The sequence below is a fragment of the Epargyreus clarus genome, unplaced genomic scaffold, assembly GCF_041222505.1.
Source record: "Epargyreus clarus isolate Ecla_fem2 unplaced genomic scaffold, WU_Ecla_fem_2.2 ptg000026l, whole genome shotgun sequence".
Classification (NCBI taxonomy): domain Eukaryota; kingdom Metazoa; phylum Arthropoda; class Insecta; order Lepidoptera; family Hesperiidae; genus Epargyreus; species Epargyreus clarus.
The window spans coordinates 10,117,614-10,134,117 of record NW_027332233.1 but is presented as its reverse complement, the minus strand read 5'-3'; the positions used below and the strand labels follow the sequence as shown (position 1 = coordinate 10,134,117).

The 16,504-nt window shown below is 34.9% G+C and overlaps 1 protein-coding gene across 8 annotated transcripts in view; it reads right to left on the bottom strand.

Annotated features, from left to right (window-relative positions):
- LOC140753043 (receptor-type guanylate cyclase Gyc76C) overlaps nt 1-16,298 on the bottom strand; it is a 36,692-nt gene extending 20,394 nt beyond the window's left edge. For 2 of the 8 annotated variants that reach the window (XM_073087401.1, XM_073087407.1), the window contains exons 1-8: nt 15,550-16,274; nt 6,782-6,983; nt 5,815-6,012; nt 5,363-5,428; nt 4,659-4,899; nt 3,175-3,321; nt 2,351-2,550; nt 1,473-1,656 (exon numbers count right to left, since the gene is read on the bottom strand). In XM_073087401.1, coding sequence (XP_072943502.1) covers nt 1,473-1,656; nt 2,351-2,550; nt 3,175-3,321; nt 4,659-4,899; nt 5,363-5,428; nt 5,815-6,012; nt 6,782-6,955 — 1,210 coding nt within the window. In that variant the 5' untranslated portion in view covers nt 6,956-6,983; nt 15,550-16,274. Of the gene's footprint in view, nt 1-1,472; nt 1,657-2,350; nt 2,551-3,174; nt 3,322-4,658; nt 4,900-5,362; nt 5,429-5,814; nt 6,013-6,781; nt 6,984-15,549 lie in introns of all 8 variants that reach the window. The other 6 variants (XM_073087404.1, XM_073087403.1, XM_073087402.1 and 3 more) reach the window with 6 other exon arrangements.
- Nucleotides 16,299-16,504: the final 206 nt, after the last annotated feature.

Below are 16,504 nucleotides of genomic sequence, written 5' to 3'. Positions count from 1 at the left end.
TGGTAGTGCTGCCTATAGAAGACGTCGCCCCAGCACCGACAGAAGATGCAACACAGCTGCACGGCGGGAGAAATGTGCGGGACGACGCGAACAGCTGACTCAAGATTCGACGTAATTATAAGTTTGAAATTGTTTACTTAATTTATAGTTAATAATAGTTCATAAGTTGTAATAAATAAAGACTTCATTATTCGTAACTTACGATCAGCTGATTAATATTGTATAGTTCAATGGCCGACGCTAAACAGCTGACTCCAACTCGATCAGCTGATCATAGCAAGTAAGACGTAGTTACGTAAACAGTTGATAGTTTTAATGTAATTTATTGATGTTTTTATTATGTTTGAATAGTGTTTTACTTATGTTTTATTGTTAATAGTATATAATAGGATTTAATAGAATAGGGAAAATAGATAATAGTTTAAGTTTTGTAAATGTAATAAAATAAATATTTCGTAATAGTTTATAGGGCATAGGTATAGGTGTCAATTATAATAGGGTTTGCAATAGTTTAGGTTTTAATAGAAGTTTAAATAGAAATATGTAAATTCCTAAACAAACTAAATAGATTATTATTGTTATTATTGTGAATCGTCGATTCAAGGCCACAGTTTGAACAGGTTCGTACAGGTCCGTACAGGTTTAGACATAGAATAACGGGAAATAGTTGTAATTGGCCAAAAGGCCTATATTCCTGCCTAAACCTGCTTCTAGTTGTGGTACTTGAGTCGGGGATATAAATAGGCCAGATTTTCAAATTTTCATTCAGTACTGGCAATAGACCTATGGAACAAAGGAATAAATGGAACAAGAGTAAAACAAGGGATTTCAATTCTTCCAACCCAGCAATTATAGTAATGTGCCCCTGCACAATTATAACACGTTTTAACTGTAACATGTATATTGGATGTCTGCTTAAAGTTCGTTAAGTACGTAGGGGCCATTCATTAAAGGGTCCCAAGGACGCTGTAAGGTAGTTTGAAAAATCTCTACATACCCTTTGGAGCGGCAGAGGTCAAATCCATTCTTACTTAATAGCAAGTCGATATTTTAAATTTGGAGTCGGGCGGTCATGTGGATTGGCAGGGATCAAAGGTAAAAAATGTATTAAACAACACTTTAAATACACAATAGGGGAGAAAAGTTTGCAAAATCTTAACTTGAGACATTTCGGGTCCAAAATTGCCAAAATTATCCTTACGTAATTAATAAATGCCTTTATTTAAGTTGACGTAACTTTAAATTTATTTCAACTGTTTACACAACGGTTGCCGCTTTTTTTACGGCTCATAGCCTCACTCTCAAATTGTGTGGTCAAAGTGTCGAGGGTACATAGATAAATTTGTAACAGAACGAAGCAGACGTAACATTGCTTACAGTATCAAATGGAACTTAAAACTACACTAACCTTTAAATAAAATTAATCTACAACTATGTACATATTATGACTGCTTCGATATATAGATACTCACTTTTAAACGGCGTATTTGTAATCATCTTGGACACGATACGCGACCCGTTCGTGGCGACGCTCATCAACTTCTCATATGTGAGCGTCTCGTTCTTCAGTACAGTTTCCTCCACTATCAGATTGTGTAACGCCGTTGCGTATAGCCTCACGGAGTCGTACAGATATGCCGCGTAGATAGAAACAAACTGAAATAATGTAGATATTATTATAACAGCCGACGACGACAGTTTTAGGCGAATTCTGAAGCGCAGATATAGCAATAATGGATTACCTATAATGAGATCCCCATTACGAGATCGACTTACAAAATTGTACCAGTAGTCATTGACATACATATGCGTTGATACATGCAACACCACGAAAGTATATGTATTACTCTTCATTATTTTTCAATTATTAAGATATTAATGAAGATCCTTTAATTACTAACAATCTATTTTCAATATAGTAGTAAGCGAGAATGCCGTCCGCCTGATGGTAAGTGGTCACTGCCACCCATGGACATCTGTTACCAACACCATATAGAATAGGGGTAGGTATAGTCCGCGCCAAACTTCTAGTCCACTCTGAGGTTGTTGCGTGCAGGTTTAGTGAGCATATACTCCGTAACGTAAGGTCACAATAACGCAGCTATGTACCCGTGAGCGAGAGCGGGCAGCGGACGGGTGCCGGGAGGTCCCGCGCTGTCTTCCTTCGCGAATATCTACAATTTGCTATTGCGCCACTCATTTCTATATTCGGAGCGGACTAGCAGTTTGGCGCGGACTATACTACTTAAAGATACAAATATGACGAAAGTTGAAGAGTCATCCGTACCACTCAATCCATCCACAATCTTCACCACAACACAAACCATAACGTATTTAGAATAGACAATACCTTATAGAATTTGTTTTCAAATACAGCGGGCAACGGGAACTGGAACGGCTTCATGCTGTTGTACTTCTGCACTTTACTCGTGAAGTTCTCGTAGCTGCTCTCAGGCTCCGAGGAGACAACCACTAGTAGCGACTGCGCTCGCTTCCTGAACTCCGGCGTGTTCGGGCACACGAGCTTCGCGTAACCACGCTCTTCCGTTTCTGAACAAATAAGTTCTTTTTAATATAGGAGTAATAGACGAGCATGCAGTCTAGCTGGTCTACCTAGTGGTAAGTACCTATTGCCGCTCATGGACATCTGTAATTAACCCCAGATAAGATCAGATATTTCTACCTGGGGTTGGCCACAGATGCGCCGCTACCCCTGAGGACCAAGATGGAACGCCTCGAAAAAGTATGTCTCCCTTACCACACCCTTCAAGCCAGAACACAACAGCGCGACATGTATATAATAAACTAAAAATTGAAATATATTGAAGTTTTGATTATTAAAAAAAAAATTCTCATATATCATATGACCTAAAATTCACCAAATTGCATGTATGAATTGAAAATTTACCAAATTGCAATAAAATCATAACATATTCTGATAAAAGAATATTCTGAAGGGTACATCTCAATATACATATCAAAATTACATTTCACCATTCATACACTTTAATATTGAAACTGGCTTATCCAATTTCAATAAAATTTTGCATGTGTTTGATTTGTTCAAACTTAAAACTCTAAGTTTCGGGCCCGGTAGGTGGCGGTACGGTCGACATATCTAAACTTTTTCCTGAGGTAAGATAAGGAAAGTAGAAAAATGTATTGATTACTTACTTATAAGATACTTCAAAGAATCCTTAGGCGAGTATGTCATCATGTCAACAAATATAACCATATATTCGCCCTTCACGAAAAGTTGCAGGGACTCCATTGCAGTCATCATTTCTATCAGCCCCGAAGTCGAGCCCAGAAATACGTAAACTGAAAATGAATTGACGAAGAAAAATCAGAAAAATAATGTTAAAATTACAATAATATTTTCTAAGATAATATTGGTCTGGTTTACGCCCAAATTTCATCCTTTTAATCCCTAATGTTTCCCAAATTTGAATAGTTTCGTAAATCGGTTAGAATCTACCTAAATACTAAGGTATATACGCAGTCAAGTTAAGCTTGAATACGTGTCAAGATCTTATTAAGTTTCTTCTAATTTTAAGTAAGGATCCTGCTAAATATTATACTTGCGCCTTTGCCTACATTTTTAATACGTATTGATTCTATTTGACGTCGATATTACCAATACTATTACATCGTTTTGCGGTTATATACGTCAATCATAAATGTTGACGAATATTATCATATTATGTATTTAGTGAGTCATTTTTAACTAGCATATTTTTCGCTGAAAAGCTAAAAAACAAGTGCGTTGTTCTCGCGTGCATTAACGAGTGCAAATATTAAACTATTTTTCAACGGAACCCATGTTCCGTTACCTGCAATTAACATTAACATTTCCTTCCCTCCTCGTCATTTCAATAGCTATAGTAAGCATCTGGGAATATTTCCTTATAAAGCGATATCCTGCTTAGTAGGCCAATTAATCATGAATTAGTATTAATGCCCGGAATTCTTAATTGTACGACAAAATTTGAAAACTCAATAGCAATGGTATATGTAATTGTCGTTTGACAGAGACAGCAGATAATATTTACCAATATATAAAAAATAGAAAAAGTGTGTACACATAAAACTAACTAAGACTTATTTGACGTATTTATTAAAACATCCAACATAAGTCCAAAACTGAAAATTATGTGTTACATAGGCGCGTATCCTTTATCTATCCTTTATGTATCTATATATCTTTATCCCACGTAAAACTACGTTCTAAATTGTTTTCCAAACGCGTCAAAATATACAACCCGTGCGCGATAACTTGAAAATTGAGCGCATTCTATCAGACGTTATTAACAGTATAACTCTATTTTAAAAAAAGGACAATTTTGTACGTCAATTAACCTAGAAATTGAACTTTGGGATAAGTATCGGATTCCGGTGATCCGCTCTGAATATAAGAAATGAGTCGCGTCGCAGCAGCAAATTGTAAATATTAGCGAGACGAAGACAGCGCAGGACCCCCCGGCACCCGTCCGCTGCCCGCTCTCGTCCACGGGTACATAGCGCAGTTATTGCGCCCTTACTGTCGCTACGGAGTATATGCTTGTAGTTGTGTTCGACCGCATTAGCTCTCTGACTACACCTGCGCGCAACAACTTCAGAGCAGACTAGAAGTTTGACGCGGACTATACAAAACTCACTTCTCGTTCTATTCTTGGTGTCCTGTATGAACTGGTACCAGAAGCCGGGCGCGCAACAGGTCATCTTCTCCTCGCAACACTTGAACCCGTCAATGACGGGCCGCTGGTGGTTGACCGTCATGTTGTTCTTCTTCGCGTGATTCTCCAGGGTCAACGCCACAGTCACCCACGACTCCTCGTACAGAATGGAGAATTTGTTCCATCTGTAGTAACGTAGCAGAGATATAACGGATTTTGTTGCCTGGAAGAAAATAAATTTCAAATTTAATTACTGTACATATTGGTAAAAAGCAGTATTAAAGTGGGTAGAAACTCGGCCTAGAAACATGTATGATAAAATTAAGTATCACTTGCATGTATGATGTAGGAAACATTGTGAGAAAACCTGCATGCAGTTCCACCTTTAAAAAGTTCCTAATCTACCAAGCCGTAACCATCCAGGGCGGCGAAATGTGGCCATAACCCTTCTCACTCTAAGAAACCACCCTTGCCCAGCCCTAGGCCAGTAACGGATTGACTAGGACATATTTATAATTTAAGTGTTTATCAAACCAGAATATTAATTGAAGTATAATTAATTAATTATGTATTAATATCCAAAATGAATGTTAACAGGGTTTTTTTAGAAACATATATTAAATGTAACAAAAAAATCATATTACACTTCAATAATGATATTTTTTCAAAAATAAAGGAAATTTTACCTGTGTGTCGGGAGGCTCCAATCTTGCAAAATTTGGCAATTTAGAAATTTGGTAGTCGGAACATTTCTGAAAACAAAAAATAATAATCAAGAAACAAATCTATTTACATATTATGCCATTTACCATATTTCAGGTAATACTCTAATTCTGTTCAGTAGAAAAAAAAACATTCATTAAATAAATTTATTGCATAAAGAATTTTGCAGTATATTTGGATTAAAATGCGTATGTGAATTAGGTACGCACATAAAATCTTAGGTGTATGTACTACTTCATCGTAATGAATAAAATAATATTATATGTCACATCGTCACGCACAACTTCCCAAAGTAAAAATACACTATTGCCAGTTTTCCAAAATACACCAAAAGAAGTTTAACTTCAACAACTACATTTTTTCATTTTATTTTTTAATTAACAAGCGCCATAAATATCCAACGTGAAATTCTTACGTATGAGATCATAGGCAAGTTTCTGGACTGTGCGATGACAGCCTCCGTTTGGCAGCGCCCCTCCGGCCCGAAGAACGCGACCACACCGGAGCAGCTCATGTCCGTGAGCAGCTTGGTCGCTATCACCGTGTCGCATCGTGTGTCGTTCCATTCCAGGAGCAGATTGACATCTGGCAATAGCTCTGTACTGTTGTTAATCTGCAGACGAAATATACAAAGTATGGAGTAGCATCTTTATATCCATAAAAACATGAAAGGTGGTAAATTCTTAAAAAGGCTGAAGGTGGTAGAACCCTTTGTGGTTCGACTCCGGCTGTACCATCGACGCACCTATTTCTGGCTCATGACAGCAGTGTGAAGCGCTGCTGTGTTCTGGTTTGAAGTGGTAAGAGAGACGTACTTTTTCGACGCGTTCCAGCTTAGTCGTCATGGGTAGCGGCGCATCTGTGACCGACCTCAGGTAGGAATGTCTAATCCTATTTGGCGTTGATTACCGATGTCCAAGGGCGGCAGTAGCCACTTACCATCAGGTGGACTGCATGCTCGTCGGCTACTCCTATATTATAAAAAACTCAGTATTGTTCGACCCGGGACGTACCGCTACCACACCTATTTCTATCAGTTCTTGTATTTCGGTAAGTCGGTAAGCCGGCTGACTTAAATATGAGGCGACCATTTAGTCCGTAGGAGTAGAATATCTATTCTATGTGGAGTTGATTACAGTCGCAAATAATTAGATTAAAAAGCGAATACATTGCAGAAAAAATACACCTGCAGATAAGAAAATGTGCCGGTGCTAGAAGTACATCGTCACAGGAGCTGACAAGATATACCTACGTTGTGATATAGGAATTTAAACCTAAAACTCATAATTTCCTCTAATTATTATTTTGGTATGAACAAAAATGAAATAATGCAGTTTACATTACCAAGAATAGTAATTAACATTTATATAAAAAAAACTCACGTCTTCGAGGGCCAAAGAGAGAGCCCCGGAGATGGCGAGCCCTTGCCTATCCCTGAGCTCGCCTTTGATCGAGGGCAGGTAGCCGACGGTGATGTTGTATTTCTTTGCGTCGACAGAAGGCCCGGCCAGTAGACCCAACGCCGCGAGTACTAACACCCGAGCGCCGTTCCACATGCCGTTGCCTTCACCGAGGCGCCAGCACCTGGATCAAAACAAAATAACATCTCAAATTCGTTATAAGTAATAGAACACCTATTTCTACCTAATAACAGCAGTTTTAGGCGCTGCTGTGTTCCGGTTTGAAGGGTGTGGTAAGTGAGACAGACTTTTAGGAGGCGTTCCAGCTTAGTCCTCAGGGGTAGCGGCGCATCGGTGGCCGACCTCAGGTACACTAATTTAATGTCACCTAATTTTATCTGGGGTTGATTACAAATGTCCATGGGCGGCAGTAGCCACTTACCATCAGGTGGACTGCATGCTCGTCTGCTACTCTTATATTATAAAAATAATAATATACCTTCTTCTTAAATATAATAAAACAAGCAGGCAAAACAATTGTAACAAAGTTACAAATATAAGGTGTTTATTCTGTCTATTAATTTGACTAAAGTCCTGATTCGTCACAATTTATATATTTACCTAACATTAAGTGTGAATCATAGTAAATTTCAATGTATAACAGTAACATAGTCATATACGTAACTCATCGGCGAATTACTATGAACTAACATTCTACCGCACAAATGTACAGGACCTGTTAATCTATCCGTGAATAACCATTACCACAGTATAAGGATCTATATACTTATACTGTGGCATTGCTTTACGTCATTGCCACTGATATATTTAACAATATATCAGTGACACTAAAAATGCTCTTGCTCAAGGCGGTTTCAGAAGTCAGACCATAAAAATTAATACATAATATCGTATTTGCGCTCTTTGCACCATGCGAGTATAAAAATTAAGGCGCACACTTGTCCTAGCGAGAATGCATAAAAAAACTGCAAGCGCATGTAATATATAATAATAATCTGTTATAATATATCCGTTATCAATGTAACTAATAATAATCCGTTATTTTCGAAATTTATAAATGTATTCCTCATATTCATTGAATAAAATACGTGAGCAACAAATATATTTAAATTGTTGTAAATCTAAGGTATCTTAATTCTCAATTAATAGCTTTAAAGCTGTTCATGTCATTTATCTTATATATTTTAAAATACAGTTATTTTATATTTTGATTCATGATCATAATAATTATTCGCTTTAAATAAATAACTACACTCGCCTTCCTACGTAATAAGTAATACTGACATCTTTGTGTATGTTTTTGTAGTTTTCCTTTATTAAGATATAACTTTTAATATTTTATGTACCATTTTATACATGACTAGCTGACCCGACAAACGTTGTGTTGCCATACAAATAAAAAAAATTTAAGGGTGACCAACCCTTATCACTTAAGGGTATGAAAAATAGATAGTAGCCGATTCTCAGACCTACTGAATATGCATATAAAATTTGGTGAAAATCGGTCAAGCCGTTTAGGAGGAGTATGGCAACGAAAACTGTGACACGAGAATTTTATATATTAGATTAGCTACCAATAAATACATATTTTTCCTAGTTCACGTTTCAACAACCATTTGATTTTCTACTATTGTAAAACTTAAAAATAATAAGTTTTAATAATAGTGTTCGCCCATTGGTCAAAATTCGAACATCAATCGATCATACGTTTTTCTTTTTTATTGATAACGCTCGTCAAGTGCTATAAAAATAGTGAATTATTTAACTGTACATAGATACTATCTATTAGATAAGCATCTACCTAAGTATTACATTCTGCATAGTGTTAAATTTGGAAAACCAGCGCTGCATTGCATTGTAGCAGATCAGTTGGGTGTGAATAATTTAACATGTATAAGAATAACCAAAAAACGACATATTTTATCTTGAAGATATAGGTCGTTTGTTGTTTCTTTATGTCGACTTATACTGACACTACAAAGGTCTTATTTGCAGAAATAGGATACATTAAAATTGTGTTGCCATTTGTGCAAGATGGCATCAATAAGAATGTCTATTTTTGTAACTGTATAAAGGGAAGTCTTCCTGCGGCGCGCTTTCCGCCCTCAAATGTAGGAATTGCTTCCCTGCTGTCAAGTAAGTAATTGGCTCGCAGCCGGCGACCGATTAAACCAATTGACTTGAAGCTATTTTGACAACATGACTCGGTTCTTGACCAGTTTTAAGTAAATTTTACATTGCGAATATTAAAATAAAATCCTAAACATTACATGTTTCAACCATAATCATCAACGTCACAGCCATCAGAGAAGACATTAGAATCATTATTACAGCAACGTCAAAACATTACTTAACCATTTTATTATTGTTCAAGAGCTTTCTACGTAAGTACAGGGATTATTTTAATATTATCCCAACGTCGAGGCACCTAGTAGTGTGACGTGAATATTGGAATGAAATCATAAGTGGAAATTAATGCACCTGAGTACAGTTATTACTATTGCAGTGTGCTTAGGACTGGCGACGTGTTCCCGCGCTGGCGGACACTACTGCACAAGCAATGATCTCGCCTTGAGATAACGTCAGCGATAACACTCCACAGTTATTTTTAGACTTCAATAAAAAGGTAATGTGATAAACATTTTGCGAATTCGGAGTCATTTATGACTCCATTTTTAATATTAAAAATAACAAAGACATTCTGACATGTGAATATCACGTGTACCTACATTAACAGATTCCTTGTAACAGAATTAAGCGAAGTAGGTACATTTAAACGTGTACAAGAGAGATAAGTTACGATACAGCCTCAGGATTTTTTATTTGCTTCTTCAATTCTACTTTTGTACATTCCTACTGTGACGATCAAAGTGAGAGTTTTTAAAGTATAATTACAACAATCAATGTGCCAAATTATGACAGAATTTAAAAATAGATTCACATTAAATATACCATATAGCATAACATATACACACATAACAAAAATAACACCGAAACATATACATTGCGTCACACATACCTTAGTCAAGTTTAATATTTGTAACCTCGACTTTGGTTACATATTTACCAAGTTATAAATAGCACACCAATACATAAGCAAGAGTCTGATTCAGCGGTCAGTATGCTTAGAATCAGTCACAAATGCCGTTGAACACTTAATTTATACATGTTAAATTTTAGAACTAAATCTCTGCATGCAGACAGAATAATTAACTAGTGTAAGCACTTTCCCTGCTCTCCTCAGCCTATTAATCCCTCCCTCTAAAGTGCATACCCAATATTAGAAGAATTAAACATTAGAACATGAAACATTTCTCTTTTTATCAAATATTTTCTTCGAGCACTTTTCGTTACCATTACCCGATTTTTTTAGTTATGTAAACCTAAGTTTTTATCGATTTACTCATGCAGTTGTTATTATTAGTTACAGTCAAAACTCTTAACCAGTCAAAAGTAGTTTTAACTGTAGCATTAGCCCGTGATTAATATTATAATCGATCTATCCGATATTTACGTAGAATAACAATATCTACTGTGAAGAAATAGTCAAATGTAGGTTTGAAAGCGAAACATTAGATGGTTTGATTTATAACGGGCAGTAGTCTAGCTAGAATATAGCGTAAAAGTATTTTCACTGATGCCCTGGCGTTTCTTACACTTGATTGGGAAATGGAACTAATCTAAAAGTAATTTAATTGTATAAAGTAAGAGAACTTTTTGACGCTATTAAATAAAATCTTTACTTTAAAATATTTTTCTCTTATTCCTCAATGAACCTCATTGGCATTAAGGTATAATTTTAGTTTTATTAATAATTTATTTTCTTGATCTGATTTAGAATATGGAATGATTTTAATTTTCATACTTTTTACAGTAGGTATAGAATCAAAAATATAACATCGCCCGCTTAGCAAAAATCAATTTTCTCGTATTACATTATTTCTACACTGTAAAACATTACAGCGCTTTTAAAGCAAAGTAGCTCTGTCAGGGATACGAGTGACACAAACGGAATCGTCCGTGATGCTATCGATCTCGGCGAGCCGATGTTTGGTCTGCCGCACCCAGCCACTCCCATTCCACAAGATAATAAAAATCGACCACCCCATGCTGCCCCGGCACACTAACACTAAAAAACTATATTCCATGTCACATTTTGATATTACGTTGACGTGACGATCGATTCCAATTCCAATTTCGAATATAATTTGAACTCCTAAAATGCCTATCGTTTTATGTTTATGACTGTAACTCCATAAGACAATTCCATTATACTTTGGACCAATGGCCTGCAAGATGACTAAACCCTGGTAATTTTAAAGACCAAGTAAAAACATATCTTTTCCTGTATTAATAAAAAATCTCTTTTTAAACAATATTACTTTCTTGAAATTTGTAAACGGTTGCCTGGAAGAAATCGCTATTTAGCGATAAGGCCGCCGGTTGTACCTTTAATTAATGTTTATTTTGTATTTCTTAGTATAAATTTGGTGTACAATAAAGAGTATTGTATTGTATTGTAAAAACTATCTAATGTTTGGCCTACTAAAAATATCGCCATTCGGCAATATCTGCCAATTACTAAATGTCAAATTTAGATCTTCGGTAATAACAAAAATAATTGATTTGATTTGATTAATAAGGGGCGATAATCGGCAGACAATAATTAATTAGCTGATACCGGATCATACTTTGATTAAACTATAAATACATTTCTTATCAAATTGAATAAATCAATGAGATGACACAAAACTATCGCAATGCGTCCAAATTTATTGACATTAAAATGTTAAGTAGATACAATACGGTATTGATATAGGTATATCATTATATAATGTACATAACTTGCTTTATTTTTTCTGTAGCTCATTCTCTTTTGTTCACCACATTTTATCTAAATAGGACATTAGTTAGTACTTATGTCCTGGAGATGGTTACAAACGCATTGCTGTGGAACACCTTTGTCAGCAAAAGTAGGTGGGTACTAGTAGACTTTATCGTGTTTTGATTTCCCGAAAACCTACAGGGTGTCCAATATTTATCAACTTATACGATAACGGAACAATGCAATATTCTGGTATCATTGAGCTGGCGTGATGATGAAGCCGGAAGGGGACCACACCACCTATGCGTTAAGAACCATCCCACACACACGTATTAAGACTCGTTAAATAAGTCTCAAGGTGTACTTTAAGACGATTTTAACAAACACATGCAACTTTTCTTCTAAAATATGTAACATACATATAAAAATCAGTGACCTGACTCTCAAAAAAGAAAGCAGGTAACTCAAGTATGTGTATCTCAACGTACAGTACAGCGGTATAATAATACGGCCATTTTGCAATTTGTCTTTTTATCCCAATCTGAGACTAGGAAAATTGCGCGTTAACTAAGCGACATGCTCAATGTGACGTAAACGTTGGCGGTGCTTATGACTGATAAGTTTGAAGGAGCATATTGGTTGAAGTCCGACCAGCATACAGCTCCGTGCAATTATCAAAACCATTGTATTGTGTTGGATATTTTAAGGCTATGAATTATACACTCACCAATCTCTCGTTAAAAATAACTCCTACTCGCAACATACACTAATTAACCATTTATTTATACACAGATATGTCTAACCATTAAATTATTATTTTTTGTAAGTCAGACATCCAATAATCCCAAAATAAAGAATCAATTGACATAAATTACTCAATACCATTAACCTATAGCGAAAACTGTGTAAATAAAATTGTACAAGTAAGTCAATATTTCCTATTTAATGCAGATAATAATATATTACTTTATTACCTATCTAGATAGGAAAATATACTTTTATACAGGCATCTAGAACGAAACCTACATCTAAGATATAAATCTAAGAAACATTAATATATTCCATATTCCATCCTTTAATGCACAGGGCATTAGAGGATGGAATAACTTGCAGTACACAGTATACTTTATACTAGTAGAAAATTTTATATATTTACAGATTTTTTCTGATACTTAGCATTACCAGTGGAGATGATAAAAATAAAGCTATTTTTCGTAAATAAAGCAATTGTGTCGTATTACATAGGCCTTATATTGCCCTTAATATTAATTTTATATGCAGCAGGCATTACTTGATAGCTAAATAAGTAAATATTCATTCAATCACATCACTGTTAAATACTTTACCCAAACATTTCAATTAATGGCTGAAAATAATTGTCAAAATCCAAAATTGTACCACAGTTTTTTAATTTTTCTAAACAAAATCTTCCAAGATCTTCACCTGATTTTTTTTTATATAATATAGGAGTAGCAGACGAGCATGTAGTCCACCTGATGGTAAGTAGCTACTGCCACCCATGGAATCATGTAATAAACCCCAGATACAATTAGATATTCCTATCTGAGGATGGTCACAGAGGACTAAGTTGGAACGCCTCGAAACCAGAACACAGCAACGCTTACTACTGCTAATTCTATCTGGGATTGATTACAGATGTCTATGGGCGGCATTAGCCACATATAATCAGGTAGACTGCTTGCTCCTCTGCTACTCCTTGAAAAGAAAGTTCAAATATAACTTAATTGAAGTGTCCCAAATAAAAATCATTCCATTATATTTAGTATCAACATTTCACTAAGCCACAAAATTTCGAATAGTTAATTTAGTGTCGAAATTTCGAATATATAAAGTTTGAAATCAATTTCAAAAACTTTTTTTTATAATTTTTCACTGTTCTGTGTATATTTTAAAAGTGTTACAAGACTTAAGTTATTGAGTTTGCCACTCTTTCAAGTTAAATTGCAAATAACAATTTGAAAAATGTCAAATGAGAAATATATAGTAATTACATATCTTTGAGACCTAAAAGAATTATTAATGCTATGATTTTCCAGTAAAACATTACAAATTGTGGCATCACACACTGTTATTGTATTTCTACTTAATTTTTTGTACTTTACCTACAAAAAATGATATGCGCACCAAAATTTCAACTTCAACAGAATTATATACATATTATATAAATTTACCCAATAAGGGTTCCCATTCAATAAGATTATTGGAAAAATTGTAAAACAGCATCAAATAGATCATTGACAACCAGACATTGAATATGAATAAGGTTTCTTCAAAATTGCTTTCATGGTCTTTTGTGCTTCAAGTTGTTTAGTAACTTGGTCCTTGAAAAAAACATAATATTACAAATTACTGCACCAACATAGATCGACACATTTGCCACCAGTATTATAATTTTGCCACGTCTAAACTTGATATCTCAATCCAGACCAGATATTGAGAAGCAGTATACATCACTGTTTTCTGCCGCTCTCTGTTGTTAGCCAAAACAAAGGTTATCCAAGATACATTTGCCCTTGCTCTCAAAATATGCCACCTTCGGCTCCAGCCTACTTAGCTTTTCGGTAAATTTACCATTGACCAGCACTCTTATATAATATTCTGACTGGTAGAGAACATAAGGTTATAGAATATAAGGTTGGAAGTTTACAACCACCTTAGCATATATGTATGTACTGTATATAGACATATTTCTAATAAAATTTTGATTTACATTTTGAATCCTTTAAAAGGGTATATGTATCTAAAAACTGTTAAGTACCCTTTTCTCTTTTATCGGTTCACCAATTTAGTTTCTACAGCCTTGATATTAACTAAACAAAGTTTTGGAAAATCATTGTGGAATGTTAACTTTATTTAAAGTTGTTTTATAGTTTTTGCATAAGTCACCAAGTGTTACCACTACGTATACAATAGCTATATACTTATGTACCTACTTCCTGTTACTACTTATGCAGTTAATGCGCTGAAATGCTGTATATATATATATATATATAGGACCTGGATAACCGAGCTTTGCTCGGTGTTTTTTGACTGACTTAAAAAAAGAGGAGGTTTCTCAATTTGACCGTATGTCTTTTTTAAACAATATTTTCTGAAAAGAAAACCTAGCTAGATCGATTTATCGCCCCCGACACCCCCTAAATATAAAATTTCAAGAAAATCGTTGGAGCCGTTTCCGAGAACGTTGCTATAAATATATATACAAGAATAGCTTGTTTAAAGGTATTAGATACTAGGTAAATATAAAGAGGTAAAAGGTAACTATGTAGTTTCTTTTCTTTATCTTTATTAACCAAATTTGTTCTTGTGTTGTAGCTCTATACATGGTCTTTGGTTTTACTGATAAAAAATTCAAAAACATGCCCGATAATATGTTTATCTCAAATTTTCAATAATGCTTGTGGTTAAATTTCGAAAACTGAGCAAACACAAAAATGTATTTAACATAAACATCTCACGGCATGAAGTTACAAAAGATTTATTTATATTTTAAGGACAAATTTTTTAACTTGCTGCTTTTTGCACATTCGTTTTATGAAATGAATGAAAAAACTAAAGTAACACATTCTTAATAACTGAACATTGTAAGATTTGTACATAATTAAATAAGGTGTGTACATATACATGGGCTAGGTTTTAAATAACCTTTGTACATGCAAGTGTCTCTAAATGAATATAAGATACTTTGATACACATCACTGGACACAACTTATATGTAAAGAAAGTATAAATAGCTTTTGACATTACCATGTTAAATAATTGATAACAGTTAAAGAATCAGGAAAATGTCTCTTACACTATCATTAAGTACATATTTGTAGCAGATTAACCAATTTTAACTTATTCACTACAAGAGAACCAAAAGTAAGTTTATTACACTCACCATAAATATACAATTATCTTCTATCGCGTGGTTTTTCTTCATATGCACTTACTCCTTTCATCACAATCAGGTGAATTAACTGCTCATCCAATTTTGATATCACCCAACGGTTTCATTTAATCACAATAAAAACAGCGCAAGTATTTACAATGATTTTATGTTTACCAAGACATCAAGCTTCAATACCGCAGTCGGATTCTAAAAATACTCCGCACGATAAAACTGTATGAATGTGTTAAAACATAAAGCAACACAACGATGACAATGAGTAAATGTGGATCGCGAATCCGGATTAACCACTATGGCATCGCACTGCTGAGACCCTTTACTAATATTATATGTGAACCCTTTGCTCGCACCTCCTATCAAACTATACTTTCAACACTATAATACAACGATTACTTACAATATGATATATTCATCACCCAATATTGCTAGCTAAACAAAACTATTACGATTCGAAACTATCGAAATTACGACTGGCTAAATAGGGTAACGGCAGACACTACTACAAAAGTACTAGTTTGTATATACTAGAAAGTCGTGAGCGGACGCGCAGAATCTAAAATTAAGGATATTTATCGAAAATAAGCACCACACTCCACAATCAAAGATAAACAACACATCGCTCGCTCGCTATATTTCGACGTGAGTGAACTGAACATTGCATTGACCGAGCAACGCAAAATCTGCTGTTGCCACTTGCAAAGCAAACAGTTTCATTATATATATAAAGTACTCTGTGGCAAACAGAAAACAGACCACAGACTACGTAGGAAAATGGATGGAGTACAGACAGATTAAGCATATAGACCATAGAGTATACCCTACAACAACAGACCAGCATTTTGATGACACCAGAAATAAAATTGTCAATGTCTAGATGTTGTCAGTTGTCAACCTCGAGTTAATGTTGCTAGGTTATCAAAACTACCTACCTAAGTGGAAAATTTTA